Source organism: Bos grunniens, chromosome 17 (assembly GCF_055505025.1).
Source record: "Bos grunniens cultivar Pamir isolate PY7600 chromosome 17, Bosgru_T2T1.0, whole genome shotgun sequence".
NCBI classification, from domain to species: domain Eukaryota; kingdom Metazoa; phylum Chordata; class Mammalia; order Artiodactyla; family Bovidae; genus Bos; species Bos grunniens.
Window position 1 is genome coordinate 17,259,935 of NC_141181.1, and position 22,280 is coordinate 17,282,214.

The window sequence follows — 22,280 nt, forward strand, 5'->3', positions numbered from 1 at the left end:
CCAGGTCAGGAAGATCCCTTGGAGAAGGAAATGTCAACTCATTCCAGTTTTCTTGCCTGGAGAATTGCATGGACAGAAGAACCTAGGGGGCTAGAGTCCATGGGATTGCCACGACTGAGGGACTAAGCACATGCTAAGCACACACACCTGCTAAAAGCTTCCTGAGGGTATAAACAGTGTTGGCATTTCCAGCATCTTCCACAGGACCAGGCATTGAATATGTGTTCACCAACAATTAGTGGATTAATGTGTTAGGTTGTAAATAGAATCCAACACATGAATACAGGATCGCATGGTAATATGGGGCCTGATGTACAACTGAGAGTGAGTTTAGATCATTTCATAAATTGGAGTCTAATGACAAGGGATAAATTAATCCAAGGCAGAAGGTGCAATACCTAAATCCCGCAAGTATCTTTAAATAGACCCAAGGCTGATCTAAGAGAGAGCCTCCAGCCGCAGCACCCTTAGATTTATACCAGTGGTTCATGCAAGTGTTGCTCCTGGAGCAACAGCATCAACAGCACCTGCGAACTCGTTGGAAATGCACAATCTCAGGTCTCAGTCAGAAATTCTGGGGGCAGGGGTCTTTTAACAAGCCCTCCAAGGGGTTTAGACACACTAACATTTAAGAGATACCCCTGAGATACACAAATCTTATCACTTTCAAATGATAGGGAAAAAAAGAAAACCAATAAAAATATTGGAATCTGAGTTTCTTGGTGGAAATGTGAAGAAAAATGGAGGGAAGAAATGGAGACCAGAGCCTATACAAGATTTTGAGCTGTTCAACAGCTCCCTGTTGGCATTTGAAGCCTCAGTTTTTAAAGTGTTAACCTGTTGCTGACTTTATTATATTAATTGTGTTGTATTTCAACAGCTGTTTCCCTTAATTCAGGGTACAACTTGTTGTGTGTGACAGTTTTCCTTTACACACTATTTTCTTGGGCGTATATATATCTGACTTGGAGATAATTGGGGAAAAAAACACAGCTTTTTAATTGTTTAAAAGAGACTTTCTGCCTGTTTCATTTTGTGCTCTTAATCAATTAAAGAAGCCAATTGCATTTTTAGTTTCATCTTATCTATGTTTTCCACTAGTAGATCCCTATTCGTTTGTTTGTTCCCTTTATTAATTGTCATTAACATTTTGTTTTTCAGGCTTCCCTGGTGGTTCAGTGGTAAAGAAATCTGCCTGCCAATGCAGGAGACAGGGGTTTGATCCCTGGTCCCGGAAGATCTCCCGTGCTGTGGAGCAACTAAGCCCGTGTGCCACAACTGCTGAGCCTGTGCTCAGCAGAGCTCGGGAGCTGCACCTACTGAAGCCCTCTCACCCTAGAGCCCGCGCTTCATAGCAAGGGAGGCCACCACAATGAGAAATCCGTGCACTGCAGTGAAGAGCAGCCCCTGCTCGCCCACAACTAGGGAAAAGCTCAAACAGAAACAAAGACCCAGCATGACTGAAAATAAATAAATAAAATTATTGAAAAAAAAAATTTTTTTCAATAAAAGGAAAGAAGATATGAAAAAAAAAACCAAAACAAGAAAACGGTCCCCTGCTGAAAGCACCTTGGAGAGGGAATTCCCACTGTTTCTTCACTGTCCTTTCAGTTCCTGTACAACCTCATGCAGAGCCTTGCCCACCTGCATATAAAGCACATAAAAGCCCCTCGTACACCAAAGATGATGTGAGAGTAATTCCATCACTTTACGACATTTATTGAGGTAGTTTTGAGACAACTATAGTATAAAATAGTGGTGATGATAGACAATATTTATAGGAAAGAAGTAGGTTATGATGAAGAGTGCAGGCTAGGTTGAGGCTGCCTGGTTTTGAAATTGGACTCAACCACTTCCTAGCTGTGTGATGCTGGTCAAGTTACTTTAGCTTTTTGTGATTTGGTTTCCTCTTCTATAACGTGGAGTTCATAGTACATGCGGGTCCTACCTTATGGAGTTGCTATGAGGAGAAGGGGAGGGCAGAGGATGAGACGGCTGGATGGCATCACTGACTCGATGGACGTGAGTCTCAGTGAACTCTGGGAGTTGGTGATGGACAGGGAGGCCTGGCGTGCTGCGATTCATGGGGTCGCAAAGAGTCGGACACGAATGAGCAACTGATCTGATCTGATGAGGATTAAATGAAATAATATATATGACTTGGGCATATAGTTCATAAATACAAACCACACAACATGCAGAGTGTCTGTATATTCACACACACACACACACAAAGTCTTGCCCCTACAGCCTCCTCAGATTAAATCCCAGGTGGTATTGTGACAGCAGAGTTTCTGCTTTAAGCCTAAGATAACAGGAGTATGTTAGCCTCATACAAGCAAACCAATGTGCCTCAGTGAGAAAATATCCCATCCTGATTCCCCCCAATCCCCTCATCCACACACAGCCTACCATGTTGAGCTAGCTATAATGGGATGGAGTTGGGCTAGGTGTGGTGGAAGAGCTATGTCTGTGTGGAGAGGCATAAAGTGAAAATGAAAGTGCTAGTCATTCAGTTGTGTCCAACTCTTTGGGACCCCATGGACTCCTCTGCCCATGGAATTCTATAGACAAGAATACTGGAGTGGGTAGTCATTTCCTTCTCCAGGGGCATCTTCCTGACCCAGAGACTGAACCCAGGTCTCCTGCCTTGCAGGCAGATTCTTTACCATCTAAGCCACCAGGGAAGCCCAAGGAGAGGCAGAGAAGGATCCAAAAATGTCCATCTCCTCTTTGTCCACCCCACTCATCACCAGGAAGCAGTAACAGTGGCCAGCAGGCCTGGAAGGGTTTCCATGCCTGAGAGGAAGGTTAGTGGTACCAGAAGGGTGTGGTGTGGCGACTCCAGGGCTGTGGATCCAGCTGCAACTCTGCAGAGGAGCCATGTGTGAGCTGAGCCAGTCCTGGCTGAGAAAGTCTGGCTGCCATTGGAGGGGCTCCCCTGACAAGCCAAAGAACATTCAGCTTATGAGCAGCCAAAGAGACACATGTCCACCCTGAATCCATGCATAGGAATTCCTCCTCATGGAGAAAGACGGATACTCTTGAAAGCACCACGTCAGCAAAACCCCATTTGCCAAGAAAAACATATCATAACAAATAGGTTAGGAAAGAGACATTTAAAATGACATTAAATGCTTATATTTTTAACTGCTATCCAACCAGTCCATCCTAAAGGAGATCAGTCCTGAGTGTTCATTGGAGGGACTGATGTTGAAGCTCAAACTCCAATACTTTGGCCACCTGATGCAGAGAGCTGACTCATTTGAAAAGACCCTGATGCTGGGAAAGATTGAGGGCAGGAGGAGAAGGGGACGACAGAGGATGAGATGGTTGGATGGCATCACCGACACAGTGGACATGGGTTTGGGTGGACTCCGGGAGTTGGTGATGGACAGGGAGGCCTGCCGTGCTGTGCTTCATGGGGTCGCCAAAGTCGGACATGACTGAGCAACTGAACTGAACTGAACTGAACTGAAAGGCAGTTTGAGGAGGCATCAGTTTTCAAACCATGTTAGATTCATCAAAGCACTGTGAGGCAGCTGTGCTAAGAGGTGGGCCTCCTGCATGCATGAACCTGGGCCTCACTGTTTAGGAAACACTGTGTCTGCTCTGGCAGCTGCAGAGGGGAGGTAACCACAAATTTTACATAGGAGCCCTTGGTCTCTTTTAAAGAGGGGAGTTCAGAGTGGTTTGCATGATCCTCTGTTTCTTCAAGTCTGAGCAAGTGCTAGCGTAACCAGTGACCTTTTTATATACTCTCACAGCTCTTTTCAGGGCCATTTCTACACACATATAAGAACGCGGAATGTAAACAAACCTGCCTTTGTATACTTGGAGAGAAGGAGGCCATAACTGCTGTCCAGACCTTCAGTTAACTCTACAGACTAAAGAAGCATCAAAGAAATCTTTGGGATACAGACACAAAGACACGTTACCTCAAAACAGCACTTAGCTATGGGAATAAAGGTTGTCTCTTTGTTCATATATGTTGATAGATAGCGATTGCTATTTGGAAAGATATTTACCAAAAAACCAATTATCAGTGTTAGTCACTCAGTTGTCTCTGACTCTTTTGTGACCCCATGGACTGTAGCCTGCCAGACTCCTCTGTCCATGGAATTTCCCAGGCAATAATACTACCATTTCCTTCTCCCGGGGATCTTCCCAACCCAGGGATCCAACCTGGGGCTCCTGAATTGCAGGCAGATTATTTATTGTCTGAGCTACCAGGGAACCAATTGTTATTTCTAAATACTGGTGTTTGGGGAGATTTTCTTTCTTCTCTTATACTTTTCTATTATGTTCATTTTTTTAAATAATAAACATTTGGTATTTTTATAATCTGAAAAATTAAACCATTTTACTCTTGAGGGGAAAGAAAGTATTATTATATCTGTTGAAAATCCTAAAATGTAACAAAAATTCAAAGTCACATTAGTACGTTCCACCCAAAAAAGCAGATACATTCATACAAAATATCAGATGAGGTTGTGGGCTGCTGTCCCATGCTTCTGGGGAAAGGATTAGATACAATCTTTCTGGGATTATTATTTGCCAATGTATGTTGAGAGTATTAAAATGGTACAGTCTTGATGTTCATAGCAGAGCTATTAACAAAAGCCAAGACATGGCAACTGCTTATGTGTCCATCAAGATGAACAGATAAAGACGACGTGGTGTATTTATAATGGAACATTGCTGCTGTTGCTGTTCAGTCACCCGGCCCTGTCCCACTCTGTGACCCTATGCACTGCAGGACGCCAGGCCTCCCTTGTCCTTCGATATCTCCCGAAATTTGCTCAAACTCATGTCCATTGAGTTGAGGATGCCATTCAGCCATTTCATCCTCTGATGCCCTCTTCTCCTTCTGTCCTCAATCTTTCCCAGCATCAGAGACTTTTCCAATAAGTCAACTGTTCACATCAGGTGACCAAAACACCGGAAATGAAATGTGATTTTACTTTACAGCATCCGGTTTTACTTTCACCAACAGGCACATTCATGACTAGCATTTCTGCTTTGGTCCAGCCACTTCCTTCTTTCTGGGGCTATTAGAAGTTCTAAGACTACTTAGATTGAAGGCAGGAGGAGAAGGGGACGGCAGAGGACAAGATGGTTGGATGGCTGACTCAATGGACATGAGTTTGAGCAAGCTCCGGGAGGTGGTGAAGGACAGGGAAGCTGGTGTGCTGCGGTCCATGGGACTGCAAAGAGTTGGGACACAACTGAGCAACTGAACATTAGTTGTTCTCCTCTGCTCTGCTCCAGTAGCACATTGGACACCTTCCGAACTGGGGGATTCATCTTTTGGTGTCATATCTCTTTGTCTTTTTATACAGTTCATGAGGTTCTCACGGCAAGTACACTGGGGTGGTTTGCCGTTGCTTCCTCCAGTGGATCACATTTGTCAGAACTCTCCACTATGACCCATCCGTCTTGGGTGGCCCTACCCAGCATGACTCATAGCTTCATTGAGTTATGCAAGCTCCTTCACCACTACAAGGCAGTGATCTGGGAAGGGGATAATGGACTATTACTCAGCCGTAAAAAGAATGAAATACTGTCACTGGCAGCAACATGGATGGATCTGGAGAATATTATGTGTGCGTGCTCAGTAGCTCAGTTATGAATATTATACTAAGTGAAATAAGTCAGACAGAGAAAGACAAATATTCTATTACTTATATGTGAAATTTAAAAAATAATACAAATGAATATACTTAGTAAGTAAGTGTTAGTCGCTCATTTGTGCCCGACTCTTGTGACCCCATGGACTGCAGCCCACCAGGCTCCTCTGTCCATGAGATTTTCTAGGCAAGGATACTGGAGTGGGTAGCCTTTCCCTTCTCCAGGGGATCTTCCCAACCCAGGGATCGAGCTCAGGTCTCCTACATCGCAGGCAGATTTTTTACCAACTGAGCTACAAGTGAAGACCTGAATCTACCTACAATAAGTGAAAAAAAAAAAGGTTAATAGATATAGAAAACAAACTTTTTGTTACCAAAGGGAAAAGGGGGGATAAATTAGGATTATGGGATTAACATACACATGCTACTATGTATAAAATAGATAAGCAATAAGGATTTACTGTTTAACACAAGGAATAATACTCAGTGTCTTGTAACTTATAATGGAAAATAATCAGAAAAAATATATACATATATAAATAACTGAATCATTTTTCTGTACACTTGAAACTAACACAATATTGTAAATCAACTGTATTTCAATAAAAAATAAAATACAATATAATTTTACATCTAAGAAAAGATGCATTCTACATGGCCCAGAAATTCTACTTCTAGGAGTCTATATTAAGAAAATTATTAGATTCTTTTGATAACTCTAGTATAAGGTATTATTAATCTACAACAGGGCAGTGCCTATTGACATTCTTTCTAATGATTAATTTTGGCATGGTTTTAAACTTGTTTCTCTCTGATAGATACATAAAATAGAATCCCCTGCACTTTTTGTCAGGCTTCCTCCTGTGAAGCTGCCTACATAACTGACAAGTCAGCAATACTGAGTTGCAACAGTTTAAGCTGTTTCAAATGAAAAGCTGCCTGCAGTGATATTTCTTTCTTCTGATAATATCACTACTTGTGTCTGTTCTTAAAATTCCAGTCTTAAAATCAGTGTGTGTTTTTTTCTGCCCAAAGACAAAAGCCTATCTTATAAAAGAAAAAAAGGAGAGAATTAGGCAAAGATGCAAAGTCAAACAAGTTCATTAACATTCACTTATGATATTTTAAACATGCAAATAATTAAGGCAGACAAGTTAAATACATGAAGATCCATTAAATAATTAAATAGTATTCAGGCAATAAAAGTAATGATATAAACGTTCATTTAAAATAATCTGGGGATGTGCTCACAATATATTCATGCAGCAAGTTACACACGTTTATGTGTGGTGTCAATTCACATCTGATTGGAAAGAAAATCACACTACATATTGTAGATTTCAACTTTTAAAACTTTTTGCGTATCTGTATTTTCCAACTTTTCTACAATCAGTATGATTCACTTGTGTGATTAAAAATTAAACATCAGAAGGAATATTAGTTGGAGATGTTTATATTTGTAAAATAGCTCATGTGACACCCCTTCCCCCCACACACAAACCCCACGACACACATCTTGTAATACAGATAGTTACCTGTCCCGTCTTCTGATAAAACCTATATATGATGTGGTACCAGCTCCAGGGAGCCCCAATATAGCCATAAAGATAGCTACATAGAGTTGATTTGATCAAATCTAATCTCTAAATAGTAGTTTCATTTAACCACCAACCAGATATCTTTATTTAGAATTCTGTTATTTTCTATTGGCACATCCGAGACAGATTTTGTGTTAAAATCCGAGGCCACAGTTTGTAGACAAAGCTGCATTTGGTAGGTCTTCCTTTCTGTTTTCAATATGTGCCTTCCGTCTCAGTGTTCTTTGGGTGAGTGAGGAGTGGCTCTGTGTAAGGGCAGAGAGAAGAAATTATGTTTTTAAAACTTCCATTCAGGGACAGCATGTCTCAGCTTTCAGTTTGATTGACTGAGTCATTCCCATTAAAGGCAAACTGTAATTTTCATTGGAATAGAAATTAGTGCGACTTAACGCATCTCTTTTTATGGAAGATTGCAATTCACAGCCTATAAGAGGATTGCAAGTGACAAAAAAAAAAAAATTCTCACTAGTACAATTTTATGATGAAAATTCCTATTTAGGTCTGTATTTTATAGAAGGAATAAAAGACATCATAGAAGGGCTGTACCTTCTGTAAAAGAAACCTCAGTGATAAATGCCTAGAGAATGCCTTGGGACAAATAGAGTCTTTTTTTGCCTTTTCCTCAATTCAGATAAAGGTAGCTTGAACTCTCATTCTTATTTGCTGGGAATTAAGTGATCAGAACTCTGTTATTTCTCCTTTGGTGTGGTGAATACGTTCATTTTCTCACTTATTGTTTTATACCTAAAATTTTTCAAATACTTCTGACTTTCAAATCATATAAATTTTATGATCTGTAACCCTGTTTGAAAGCTCTGGGAGGCTGGAATTTAGAAGGTAAGGGGGTTGGGATTTTCCTGGTTGTCCAGTGGTTAAGACACCATGATTCCACTGCAGAGGGCACGGGTTCCATTCCTAGTCGAGGAACTAAGATCCCCAGTGCCCCTTTCCACCGCCAAAAAATAGAAAGAAAGAAAGAAAAAGGTAAGGGGTTTAAATATAATTGATCAATTAGACGGCTTTGATAGTAAGCTGTTCCTTTGTGTTAGTATTGGTGCCTAGATATTCTTTCTTTTGAATCATTTAGTCAAACACTTAGAAAAAAGTTTGAAGATTTGAAATTCAAGATAGATTATAGTATTTCTCTAATGAGAATGCTGTCACTATAATAGAAAGACAGCTGAGTTGTATTATTCTGAAAAGGAAACTGCCATTCTCCCCTTAAGTTTTTTTTTTTTTAATTTTTAAAATTCAATTAACTTAAACTGAAGAAAAAAAAAACATTTCACCTATTTCTCCTACCTGCTAACTCCCACCCTTAGGAACTACCAATCTGTTCTCTGCATCATAAGCTTGGGTTTTGGTTTGTTTTCTAAATTCCACATATAAGAGAGATCATATGGCATTTCTCTAACTTATTTCACTTAGCACAATGCTCTTGAGGTATAAAGTTGGGTTCTTTATTTAAGACTTTTCTTATTTCTTGAGGTGGGAATTGATTACCTATACTTCCTTCTTAGGATTGCTTTTGCTGTATCCCACAAATTTTGGTGTGCTACGCTACAGTTTTCATTTGTCTTATGGCATTTAAAAAAATTACCTCTTTAATTTCTTTTTTGACCTATTAGTTGGTCAGTACGGATGGGGGAGCCTGGTAGGCTGCTGTCTATGGGGTCGCACAGAGTCAGACACGACTGAAGCGACTAAAGCAACTTAGCAGCAGCAGCAGCAGCAACAAATTATTTAATCTTTCACGCTCAGTCGCTCAATCGTGTCTGACCCTTTGTGACCCCATAGCCTGTAGCCCTTCAGGCTCCTCTGGCCATGGAATTTTCCTAGCAAGAATACTGGAGTGGGTTGCAATTTCCTATTCCAGAGGATCTTCTCGACCCTAGGATCAAACCCACATCTCCTGTATTGACAGGTGGATTCTTTACCACATGTACCACCTGGGAAACCCCATTTAATCTTCATATATTTGCAAATTTTCCAGTTTCCTTTGTGTGATTAATTTCTAGTTTCATACCATTGCAGTCAGAAAAGATGCTTGATATGATTTCAATCTTCTTAGATTTAATTAAGATTTGTTCTGTGGTTGAACTGGCTGGAGAATGGTCCTTGTATACTTGAAAAGAATGTGTATTCTGCTGCTGTGAGATAGAATGTCTCATAAATATCGAAGTCCTTTGGGTCTAACATGTGGTTTGATTCCAAAGTTTCCCTATTGATTTTCTATCTGGATATTCTATTCATTGATGGAAGTGGGATATTAAAAATCCTGTTATTGCATTGCTGTATATTTCTCCTTGTAGGTTTATTAATATTTACTTTCCCTGGTGGCTTAGATGGTAAAGTGTCTGTCTACAATGCAGGAGACCTGGGTTCAATCCCTGGGTTGGGAAGATCCCCTGGAGAAAGAAATGGCAATCCACTCCAGTACTATTGCCTGGAAAATCCCATGGACAGAGGAGCCTGGTAGGCTACAGTCCATGGGGCCGCAAAGAGTCACGACTGAGAGACTTCACTTCACTTCACTACATATCTAGGTACTCCTAAATTTAGTGCCTACTTACAAATGTTATGTCGTCTTGTTGAATTGACCACTTTATCAATATGTAATACTCTTCTTTTTTCTCTTTAAAGTCTATTTTGTCTGATATTAGTATAGCTACTCCAGCTTTCTTTTGATTTCCATTCACAAGGAATATTTTTTTCCATATCTTGTCCTTCAGTCTTTGTGTGTTCTTGTGTCTAACGTGTATCTCTTTTAGGCAGCAAGTGTATGGTTCTTGGTTTTTGTTTTCTTTTAATCCATTTGGCCACTTTATGTCTTTTTATTAGAGCATTTAATCCATTTACATTTGAAGTAATTATTGATAGGTTACGTGCTTGTTGCTATTTTGGGAATTGCTCTCTAGCTACTTTTGGTTAGTTCTCTACTGTTACTTTATTGTCTTTCTCTCTGGCTTTGTAATTTGATGATTTTCTTTAGTGGTATGCTTACATTCCTTTCTCTTTATCTTTTGTGTATTTGCTATAGGTTTTTGCTTTGTGTTTACCATGAGGCTTACATATAACACCTTGCAAGTTTCCCTTGTAGCTCAGTCGGTAAAAAATCTGCCTGCAGTACAGGAGACCTGGGTTCGATCCCTGGGTTGGGAAGATCCCCTAGAGAAGGAAATGGAGACCCACTCCAGTATACTTGCCTGGAAAATCTCATGGACAGAGGAGCCTGGTGGGCTGCAGTCCATGGGGTCAAAAAGAGTTGGGCACGACTGAGCGACTAACTCTTACTTACTGACTTACTTACAGGGAACTAGATCCTGTATGCTGCAACAAAGACCTGGCACAGCCAAATTAACAAAAACAAAACAAAACACACTATCATTAATACAGATTAATGTCCCAATCTGCTTTTTACCCATATTTGCATGCTTGGTACTAGTACTTGTGGTGATTGAAGAAATACTGGATTGGCCACAAAGCTCATCTGAGTTTTTCTTTACCATCTTACAGAAAAACCCAAATGAAAATTCTGGCCAACCCAATACTATCCACAGTGGATTTTGTGTGTCTGTGTTGTTTCATGAGAGATAGAATGGACAAATGAGTCACAGGCAAAAGAGCAGCATAACCATGGAAGAAAAACAAACCTTTTTCCCAAAAGGAATAGGAGGCTATTTTAGGCTATTTTAGAATCTCTAGAGTCCACAATAAGATACCACATTAAAGAGCTTTTGCCTTTATTTCTATGGCTGCTTGGCTTATGTAAAACAGGGGAGACTTCAGACATTTCCCACCCGGTAGAATATTTGAAGGCCAAGTCAACTCTCAGAATGACTCATTTTATAATAAAAATAATCTTTAAGCAAAAATTTGTGAAGTTTCAGTTGTACAAAAAATGCATACAGTCATGGCTGCCATGCTTTGGTGATCTGACCCAACAGCGGCCAGTCATAAGCTGGGCAACAATCTGGTCCTTGGATGAAAAGATTAGGTAAGCCCATCACTTTCTCTCTCATGAGGTATGGCCATGAAATATCTAGATAAATTATTTAATTAGTGATAAGAGCTATAGCTTGGAAGCAACAACAGAAAGATCCAGAGAGGATCTCATGAGTTATGAGGGAGCAGAAACTATGGGTAAGGAAAGGAGGTTGGCTGGTGGAGAAAAGATACTAGAGCCAATGTATAACATGCAAAGAAGCAGAGATTCAGAGAGTGAGAGAGACAGAGACAAGGACAGAAACTGGTCTCAGAACTTTCTGAAGGTCTCCACGCCTAATTTAGTCCAATTAAGCCTTACGGTAACCTCTCTCTCTCTCTCTTTTTTAAGGTAACTTAAATGACCTCTGACCTTAATTAACAAAAGGATCAGACCACTAGGTTTCTTAGCATTAAACAAAATATGCTATATTTATGCAATATAAAATTACAACCAAGAAGATATAGTCATTAAAAAACAAACTGTGAAAAAGAAAAAAGAAATTGTCAAAAGTAGGTTTTCTAGCAGGCTTGCTCACTGTCCTTCACCTGTCTGATAACAGTTCTCTGATACTCTTTTTTAAATTTTTCTTTATTTATGTTGGCTGTGTTGTGTCTTTGTTGCTGCTTGGGCTTTTCTCCAGTTGAAGCAAGTGGGGCCTACTCCCTGGTTGTGGTGTATGGGCTTCTCATTGCAGTGGCTTTTCTGGTTGCACAGCGTGGGCTTCGGTAATTGTGGTACACAGATTTAGCTGCTCTGCAGGATGAGGAGTCTTCCCGAATCAGGGATCAGACCTGTGTCTTCTGTATTGGCAGGAAGATTCTTTATCAGGGAAGTCCCTTTGATATTCTTTTAGGTACTACCCCACACCCACTGACCCCTACCCTCTGCCACCACCTCTTCAGGGTAACGATGTGACTCAGTTCTAGCCAATCAGTGGATCCTAACACCCAGGCCACAGTGATAGATAAAGGCCATGAAAACATTATATAAACATATAGCATTTTAATGCTTGAGAAAAATGTGACAAATAATGAGTGCAGAAAGAAGGAAAATTTGCTATTAAGTTTGGAGGTCATAATAGTCTCCTAAATAATAAAACCAGTTTTTAAGTCAAGTCCTTTCCCTTTTCTGAACTTCAGTTTTCTTGTATATAAAATGAGGTCAACACAGCTGCACTCAGGGTCTCTTAAAGGTCCTTTCCTTTCTAAATCACTAAACCTTTCTGAAGTTTAGAAATTCAGGAGTCTTATAAGCGTTTCCCAGTTGGACATTTACAGAGATTCCAGTGTTAAACCCGGGGATACAGGAATGATCTCACCACAGTCTTGGCCTCAAGGAACTTGCAGCGGAGGAGTGTGAGATGGGGTGAGTATGTATTCACTTTTCCATGTGGTCTAAGCTCTTTACCTCGTCATTCTTCCCCAGCCATTAACACATGCCCTCTTAACTGATAGTTAATCAGCTCTCCGCTAATACAGTTCTTCATTTTTCTTCCCTGGAGAGCTTGCTGTCTTCTTCCCTTCTTTCACTGCAGGAACACAGATGCATTTGACAGAGGTCAGCTGGCCACAGCTTCTCTGACATGAAGAGAGATAATATTTCAGTCAGTTTTGATTTCCAGAGGATCTCAGAACTCAAAAGGCAGAGTGATTCACTGAATGGAGGCAAGGTAGGGCTATTAGATATCAAAGGTAGTTTGAAGAATCTTTCCCTGCAAATCCCACTATACAGAAGGATGGTCCTGGCTGCAGATCTGTTCAGCTACTTACAGCTGACAGAACCAAACTGTGGCTTTGGTATCATCAATTAGCTTCATTACTTGCAGAGGAGACTGTTGTGGTGACTGCTTGGTCTAGTTTTTCCGGTTGGATGAGCAACTCAGATCCACTGTGAAGGTCTCTGTATCAGATATCAAAGCTACTGCAAAGGCTTGGATCTTTGACACAATATTACTCTTCCCCATTCCAACTGATCACCATTCTCCTTCTACCTCACTGGACAGTAGAAATTACAAATACTCTCCTAGAACTATTGCCCTTCCAAGTTGGACAGAGTAGGTCTGGGCATTAAAAAAAAAAAAAAAATCCTTGTTGACAGGTTACCTTCAGCTAGAAGACAAGGAAAGGAGTTGGTTTCTTTAGCATTTTATTAATCTCTTGGGCATTTCAAATCCTGAAAGATGATGCTGTGAAAGTGCTGCCTTCAATATGCCAGCAAATTTGGAAAACTCAGCAGTGGCCACAGGACTGGAAAAGGTCAGTTTTCATTCCAATCCCAAAGAAAGGCAATGCCAAAGAATGCTCAAACTACCACACAATTGCACTCATCTCACACGCTAGTAAAGTAATGCTCAAAATTCTCCAAGCCAGGCTTCAGCAGTATGTGAACCGTGAACTTCCTGATGTTCAAGCTGGTTTTAGAAAAGGCAGAGGAACAGAGATCAAATTGCCAACATCCGCTGGATCATGGGAAAAGCAAGAGAGTTCCAGCAAAACATCTATTTCTACTTTATTGACTATGCCAAAGCCATTGACTGTGTGGCTCACAATAAACTGTGGAAAATTCTGAAAGAGATGGGAATACCAGACCACCTGATCTGCCTCTTGAGAAACCTATATGCAGCTCAGGAAGCAACAGTTAGAACTGGACATGGAACAACAGACTGGTTCCAAATAGGAAAAGGAGTTCGTCAAGGCTGTATATTGTCACCCTGCCTATTTAACCTCTAGGCAGAATACATCATGAGAAACACTAGGCTGGAAGAAGCACAAGCTGGAATCCAGATTACCAGGAGAAATATCAATAACCTCAGATATGCAGATGATACCACCCTTATGGCAGAAAGTGATCAGATCAGATCAGTCGCTCAGTCGTGTCTGACTCTTTGCGACCTCATGAATCGCAGCACACCAGGCCTCCCTGTCCAGCACCAACTCCCGGACTTCACTGAGACTCACGTCCATCGAGTCAGTGATGCCATCCAGCCATCTCATCCTCTGTCTTCCCCTTCTCCTCCTGCCCCTAATCCCTCCCAGCATCAGGGTCTTTTCCAATGAATCAACTCTTCACATGAGGTAGCCAAAGTACTGGAGTTTCGGCTTTAGTATCATTCCTTCCAAAGAAATCCCAGGGCTGATCTCCTTCAGAATGGACTCGTTGGATTTGCTCTCAGTCCAAGGGACTCTCAAGAGTCTTCTCCAATACCACAGTTCAAAAGCATCAATTCTTGGGTGTTCAGCCTTCTTCACAGTCCAACTCTCACATCCATACATGACCACAGGAAAAACCATAGCCTTGACTAAATGGACCTTTGTTGGCAAAGTAATGTCTCTGCTTTTGAATATGCTATCTAGGTTGGTCATAACTTTTCTTCCAAGGAGTAAGCGTCTTTTAATTTCATGGCTGCAATCACCATCTGCAGTGATTTTGGAGCCCAGAAAAATAAAGTCTGACACTGTTTCCACTGTTTCCACATCTAGTTCCCATGAAGTGATGGGACCGGATGCCATGATCTTCGTTTTCTGAATGTTGAGCTTTAAGCCAACTTTTTCACTCTCCACTTTCACTTTCATCAAGAGGCTTTTGAGTTCCTCTTCACTTTCTGCCATAAAGGTGGTGTCATCTGCATATCTGAGGTTATTGATATTTCTCCCAGCAATCTTGATTCCAGCTTGTGTTTTTTCCAGTCCAGCATTTCTCATGATGTACTTTGCATATAAGTTAAATAAGCAGGGTGACAATATACAGCCTTGACGAACTCCTTTTCCTCTTTGGAACCAGTCTGTTGTTCCATGTCCAGTTCTAACTGCTGCTTCCTGACCTGCATACAAATTTCTCAAGAGGCAGGTCAGGTGGTCTGCTATTCCCATCTCTTTCAGAATTTTCCACAGTTTATTGTGCTCCACACAGTCAAAGGCTTTGGCATAGTCAATAAAGCAAAAATAGATGTTTTTCTGGAACTCTCTTGCTTTTCCCATGATCCAGCGGATGTTGGCAATTTGATCTCTGTTCCTCTGCCTTTTCTAAAACCAGTTTGAACATCAGGAAGTTCATGGTTCACATACTGCTGAAGCCTGGCTTGGAGAATTTTGAGCATTACTTTACTAGCGTGTGAGATGAGTGCAATTGTGTGGTAGTTTGAGCATTCTTTGGCATTGCCTTTCTTTGGGATTGGAATGAAAACTGACCTTTTCCAGTCCTGTGGCCACTGCTGAGTTCTCCAAATTTGCTGGCATATTGAAGGCAGCACTTTCACAGCATCATCTTTCAGGATTTGGAATAGCTCAACTGGAATTCCATCACCTCCACTAGCTTTGTTCGTAGTGATGCTTTCTAAGGCCCACTTGACTTCACATTCCAGGAAGTCTGGCTCTAGGTCAGTGATCACACCATCATGATTATCTTGGTCGTGAAGATATTTTTTGTACAGTTCTTCTGTGTATTCTTGCCACCTCTTCTTAATATCTTCTGCTTCTGTTAGGTCCATACCATTTCTGTCCTTTATCGAGCTCATCTTTGCATGAAATGTTCCTTTGGTATCTCTAATTTTCTTGAAGAGATCCCTAGTCTTTCCCATTCTGTTGTTTTCCTCTATTTCTTTGCATTGATCGCTGAAGAAGGCTTTCTTATCTCTTCTTGCTATTCTTTGGAACTCTGCATTCAGATGTTTATATCTTTCCTTTTCTCCTTTGCTTTTCGCTTCTCTTCTTCTCACAGCTATTTGTAAGGCCTCCCCAGACAGCCATTTTGCTTTTTTGCATTTCTTTTCTATGGGAATTGTCTTGATCCCTGTCTCCTATACAATGTCACGAAGCTCAGTCCATAGTTCATCAGGCACTCTATCTATCAGATCTAGGCCCTTAAATCTATTTCTCACTTCCACTGTATAATCATAAGGGATTTGATTTAGGTCATACCTGAATGGTCTAGTGGTTTTCCCTACTTTCTTCAATTTAAGTCTGAATTTGGCAATAAGGAGTTCATGGTCTGAGCCACAGTCAGCTCCTGGTCTTGTTTTTCCTGACTGTGTAGAGCTTCTCCATCTTTGGCTGCAAAGAATATAATCAATCTGATTTCGGTGTTGACCATCTGGTGATGTCCATGTATAGAGTCTTCTCTTGTGTTGTTGGAAGAGGGTGTTTGTTATGACCAGTGCATTTTCTTGGCAAAACTCTATTAGTCTTTGCCCTGCTTCATTCCGTATTCCAAGGCCAAATTTGCCTGTTACTCCAGGTGTTTCTTGACTTCATACTTTTGCATTCCAGTCCCCTAGAATGAAAAGGACATCTTTTTTGGGTATTAGTTCTAAAAGGTCTTGTAGGTCTTCATAGAACCGTTCAGCTTCAGCTTCTTCAGCATTACTGGTTGGGGCATAGACTTGGATTACTGTGATATTGAATGGTTTGCCTTGGAAACGAACATTTCTGTCGTTTTTGAGATTGCATCCAAGTACTGCATTTTGGACTCTTTTGTTGACCATGATGGCCACTCCATTTCTTCTGAGGGATTCCTGCCCACAGTAGTAGATATAATGGTCATCTGAGTTAAATTCACCCATTCCAGTCCATTTCAGTTCACTGATTCCTAGAATGTCGACATTCACTCTTGCCATCTCTTGTTTGACCACTTCCAATTTGCCTTGATTCATGGACCTGACATTCCAGGTTCCTATGCAATATTGCTCTTTACAGCATCGGAATTTGCTTCTATCACCAGTCACATCCACAGCTGGGTATTGTTTTTGCTTTGGCTCCATCCCTTCATTCTTTCTGGAGTTATTTCTCCACTGATCTCCAGTAGCATATTGGGCACCTACTGAGGAACTCAAAAGCTTCTTGATGAAAGTGAAAGAGGAGAGTGAAAAAGTTGGCTTAAAGCTCAACATTCAGAAAACGAAGATCATGGCATCTGGTCCCATCACTTCATGGGAAATAGATGGGGAAACAGTGGAAATAGTGTCAGACTTTATTTTGGGGGGCTCCAAAATCACTGTAAATGGTGATTGCAGCCATGAAGTCAAAAGATGCTTACTCCTTGGAAGGAAAGTTATGACCAACCTAGATAGCATATTGAAAAGCAGAGATATTACTTTGCCAACAAAGGTCCGTCTAATCAAGGCTATGGTTTTTCCAGTGGTCATGTATGGATGTGAGAGTTGGACTGTGAAGAAAGCTGAGTGCTGAAGAATTGATGCTTTTGAACTGTAGTGTTGGAGAAGACTCTTGCGAGTCCCTTGGACTGCAAGGAGATCCAACCAGTCCATTCTGAAGGAGATCAGCCCTGGGATTTCTTTGGAAGGAATGATGCTAAAGCTGAAACTCCAATACTTTGGCCACCTCATGCAAAGAGTTGACTCATTGGAAAAGACCCTGATGCTGGGAGGCATTAGGGGTAGGAGGAGAAGGGGAAGACAGAGGATGAGATGGCTGGATGGCATCACTGACTCGATGGACATGAGTCTGAGTGAACTCCGGGAGTTGGTGATGGACGGGGAGGTCTAGCGTGCTGTGATTCATGGGGTCCAAAGAGTCGGACATGACTGAGTGACTGAACTGAACTGAATGTCTTGAGTGAATTCTCTTTGCTGAAATTAGAACTGAATTGTCTACTGACCTGACCACCCCTGGGGCTACTGGGTGATGGAATAGTTAGTAAGACTAGTGTTTTGCAGCTCTCACTGCCTTACTTCACAGAGAACTGGGCTATGAAGGCATGGGCACTATAGTTGAGAGGTGGGGAAGGGCAGAAATAAAGTATTTAAGACTCCATGGTATTTTCAATGGTAGGCAAGTCCCTAGCAGACAAAGTAGAGGATTTATTGGGCAAAGTGTGAGGATAGGGAGGCAAATACACCACTGTGAAGGTGAAAAAGACAGAAAGATGGAAACATGTAGGAATCAGGATGAGAGATGTCAAAGACAAATTTACCATCCTCACAGTTTTGCTTCAATCAGATTTGTCCACTAAGTAGTAAACCCACTGATTGCTCCAATGGGCCCATCAGAACTCTATTGGAGTAGAATTTTTCCATGGGAGTGGGGAAGGAGGAGGGGGTAGATAGCTGATACAAAGACTGTGAAGTCATTTACTCCTATCTTATCTAGGTGTCTGTTGAATGCTTCTTTAAGTGGTTTGAGACAATCCTTGGTCTTAAAACCAATGAAAATGAGTTGAAAGCTAAAAATACTCACCTATTTTTCTGAGGAACTGGTTGGATTAATTAGGTTCTCTATCTGTCATTTCTAGTTCAGGGGTATTTGATTTTTTTTTTTTAAACCAAGCTACATTTTAATAAGTGAGCAGTTAACAGCATGAGACCAGCAAGCTGCCATAAACTCCCTGTAATTTCTTTGGTTCTTTGCAATGTTCTTTTACTATGTGCACACATACTCAGTTGTATCTGACTCTGCAACCCCATGGACTGTAGCCTCCTAGTCTCTTCTGTCCATGGAATTTTCCAGGAAAAAATACTGGAGTGAGTTGCCATTTCCTCCTCCAGGGGATCCTCCTGACCCAGGAATCTAACCTGTGTCTCCAGCGTTGGCAGGCAGATTCTTTACCATTGAACCAGCTGGGAAACGGAAGCCCTGATTTCCTGGACAAAATGTGCTCTAAGTCATCAAAAAAAAAAAGAAAAGAAAAAAGCCAGAAAATAGCTAAGGACTTAATTATTTTTCTTCCTTCCTCTTGGTGTTCAATCTTGTTCTCAAAGCAAATTTTTAAAGTTTTTTTTTTTTTTTTTAATTATTAACTTTACATCTTAATCTTTGTGATGACAGAGATTTTGGTATGTTTTGTTCACTTGTTATCCCTAGTGCCTAGAGTTGAGAAGACACTCAATAATTACACTTTGAATGAATCAGTGAATGAACACAAGAATTATATAAGTAAATACCACTTTAGTACCAATAGATTAAAAAGTGCTAAGCTAAGATCACACTGTAGGTCTAGGGTAGATACGTCAAGCTACAACTTTGAGCAGTATAAGGACACTCTAAAAAATGGTATGACAGCACTGGGACTTCCCTGGTGGGCCAGTGGCTAAGACTCCATGCTCCCAATGCAGAAAGCCTGGGTTCAAGCCTTGGTTGTTGAACTAGATCCCACGTTAAACAACTAATAGAATGAAGGCACTTGTTGGTGTTTTTTAGTCTATAAGTCCTGTCTGACTCTTTTGGGACCCCATGGATTGTAACTTGCCAGGCTTCCCCTTCTGTAGGATTTTCTAGGCATGAATACTGGAGTGGCTTACCATTTCCTACTCCAAGGGATCTTCCTGACCCAGGGATCGAACACTTGTGTCCTACATTGGCAGGCGGATTCTTCACCACTGAGCCACCAGGGAAGCCCATGAAAGCACTTAGTTGAGTTTTTAAATCGCTAATTTTAAATAAAAAAATATTATGGAAGCACTTCAAAATATTGATATTATATAAATATAAGATTAATACAATTTTACACATGTATGACTTGCAATCTGATTGGTTTTTTAAAATTTTGGAATCAATTTTTATGACTGAAGTCACCATACCTTGACCAAAGGTGCCAAATGACATTTTTGAGTCTGTGTTAAAAGTATGACATTCTCACAAATGTCTAGCAATCTAAATGCTTCCTAAACAGGCAGAAGGTCAGTCAGTGTGATAACCTAAAGGGAGACTTCTGCTTCTTGAGAGCCCACTGACTAGGAAATCAACAGGTGCAGAGTCAGTCTCATTAAAATGTCTGCTGCTGCTGCTGCTAAGTCACTTCAGTCGTGTCCGACTCTGCGACCCCATAGACGGCAGCCCACTAGGCTCCCCTGTCTCTGGGATTCTCCAGGCAAGAACACTGGAGTGGGTTGCCATTTCCTTCTCCAATGCATGAAAGTGAAAAGTCAAAGTGAAGTCGCTCAGTCGTGTCCGACCCTCAGCAACCCCATGGACTGCAGCCTTCCAGGCTCCTCCGTCCATGGGATTTTCCAGGCAGGAGTGCTGGAGTGGGGTGCCATTGCCTTCTTCGCATTAAAATGTCTGGGATGTGCCATTTGGCCATTTGCAGGAATTCAGCAGTCCAAGTGAGAGCTGCGTAGGTAAAAAATGTGAAGTCCACACAAGAAAGCCTCATTTGAATGCTTTGCTCATTGGGAAAAGGAGAAGTCCCTAGAATTGTCCAACTTCCACAACAAAACAAAGCTTACTAAATTCCCATCACCAGAGGAGACTCTTTGCTGAGCTATCTACAGATTTTCCAGGTATAAAACTGAAGTGAAAAAAAGGTCATCAGATAGGTTGGTGGATCGGCTGTGATCACTACAAAGAGACTTGAAATACCTGGGGAAAGCAAAATTGTCTAGAGATAAAGATGGCCTGGTTTGTGTGTCTCTAATTACAATGATTCTTTAAAAAAAATTAAATCCATTCATTAAATGTGGATAAATCCTTGAATCCTGCCATATCCGGTCCTCGAAGCGCCAAACGCTTCATATAGGGACAGCTGTGGGGTGAATTAGTTGCTCTAAGCTTTGGGGCTGCTTCCAACTTCGCTATTTGCTCAAGCCCTACAGGTCAAGGAAAGAAGTGATGTAATGCACTTAGCTGGGCCATTTTAATTACAATGGAATGGAGTGGGGGCGGAGCTACAGGCGGTGACAAGTTTGGCGCATGACTTGCCTAGGGATGCAGGAAACAAAAACACCAGCAACCATTGGCTGCGTCCACTTCCGACCTCTGTCTCTAGCTCCAAGTCTGGAAGCTTGAAACACATTTCTTGGGAAGAGGGGTGGCGCCAGCTTACAGATCGTCAACCATAAACACACACACACGGCGCGCGCGCACACACGCCCCACGGAGGCTGGCAGCGTCCTCGCTGCTGGGATGGGCGTGGGGCCGAGTGCTCGCCACCCGGTCCCCAGAAGGTTCGCCCGAAGCCAGCTGCAGCGGCCTGGTTCGGCTCGCAGGGCCCGCGGAGATCTCGCGTCCGCAGAAGCTGGTGTCGCCGGGGCTCGCTCCTAGCGAGCCGCGCAGTCGTCATTCATTCGCAGTGTCCGGAGCGTCCTTCCAGCCGGGAGCTGGGCTTCGCCGAGGGTGCGAGCGGCCCACAGGCGGAGTGTTCTCGCGCCGTGCCCTGGAGGGCTCTGAGCGGCTGGAGACGCAGGCGGCCGGGACCCTGGGTGGGCGCTGCGGGAGCAGCCGCACCCCAGCCCAGCTCCGCCCGACCCGCGGGGCAGGATCAGCGCCAGTCGCCCGCAGCCCTGCCAGCTGCCGAGCCGGATCCCGCGGCTGAGATACACCACTTCCTCCTCCTCCCGCTCTCCTTCCCCCTCCTCTCGCTCCTCCCGCTGCCGTGGGCCCCGACCCGGCGGCGGAGCTAAGGGGCCCGGGAGTCTGCGGCCGCGGGCTCGCGGGAGGCGGCGGCGCCGCGGAGAGGATGCTGCTCGCGGCGCCCGAGTCCTCGCCGTCCTCCCGGGCCGCCCGCGGGGGCTTCGCTGTGGCCCGGGCCCCGCGGGCCGCCCCCTGGTGAAATCGCTCTCCGCCGCCGCACCTAGCTGGCGGGCAGGCGGGCGGGCGCGCGTGTGCCCGGGGCTGCGCGCCGGTGCGTGCCGGACCCGACCCGCCGCCCCATTGTAAGGGAGCCCGCGGCGCCAGGGAACATGTGGGTGAACCCCGAAGAGGTGCTGCTGGCCAACGCGCTGTGGATCACCGAGAGAGCCAACCCTTACTTCATCCTGCAGCGGAGGAAGGGGCACTCGGGCGATGGAGGCGGCGGCGGCGGACTGGCGGGTAAGGACCTGCGGGTGGGGGCCGGGAGCTCTGCGGCGCCGCCCGCGGTCCTGGGCTGCGGGCACCCGAGACGCCGCCCTGTCCCTAGGGGTTGGGCCGCCCGCCCCGCTTTGCTGCGTGGAAAACATCAGGAGATGTCATATTCAGACTGAATGAGGTGCTTTTTTGCTAATCCTGTCGGGCGACGGGGCCCTTCGTGTACCGGGCGCCCCGTAAGTGGGTGATGTTGATGGGAATGGAGATGAGAGAGTCTGGGGTGAGGGGAGCATCAGTGCTTAGGAACTGAATGCTGTACTTCCCGTAT

The 22,280-nt window shown here is 43.0% G+C and overlaps 1 protein-coding gene across 4 annotated transcripts in view; it reads left to right on the forward strand.

The window, feature by feature from the left end:
- The first annotated feature begins 20,895 nt into the window (after positions 1 to 20,895).
- Positions 20,896 to 22,280, forward strand: part of TBC1D9 (TBC1 domain family member 9) — a 129,650-nt gene continuing 128,265 nt past the window's right edge. For 3 of the 4 annotated variants that reach the window (XR_015144185.1, XR_015144186.1, XM_086346608.1), the window contains exon 1: positions 20,909 to 21,976. Coding sequence is in view for 2 of the 4 variants with exons in the window: in XM_086346608.1 (XP_086202734.1) it covers positions 21,847 to 21,976 (130 nt within the window). In the remaining 2 variants the exon portion in view is untranslated. Of the gene's footprint in view, positions 21,977 to 22,280 lie in introns of all 4 variants that reach the window. The other variant, XM_086346607.1, reaches the window with a different exon arrangement.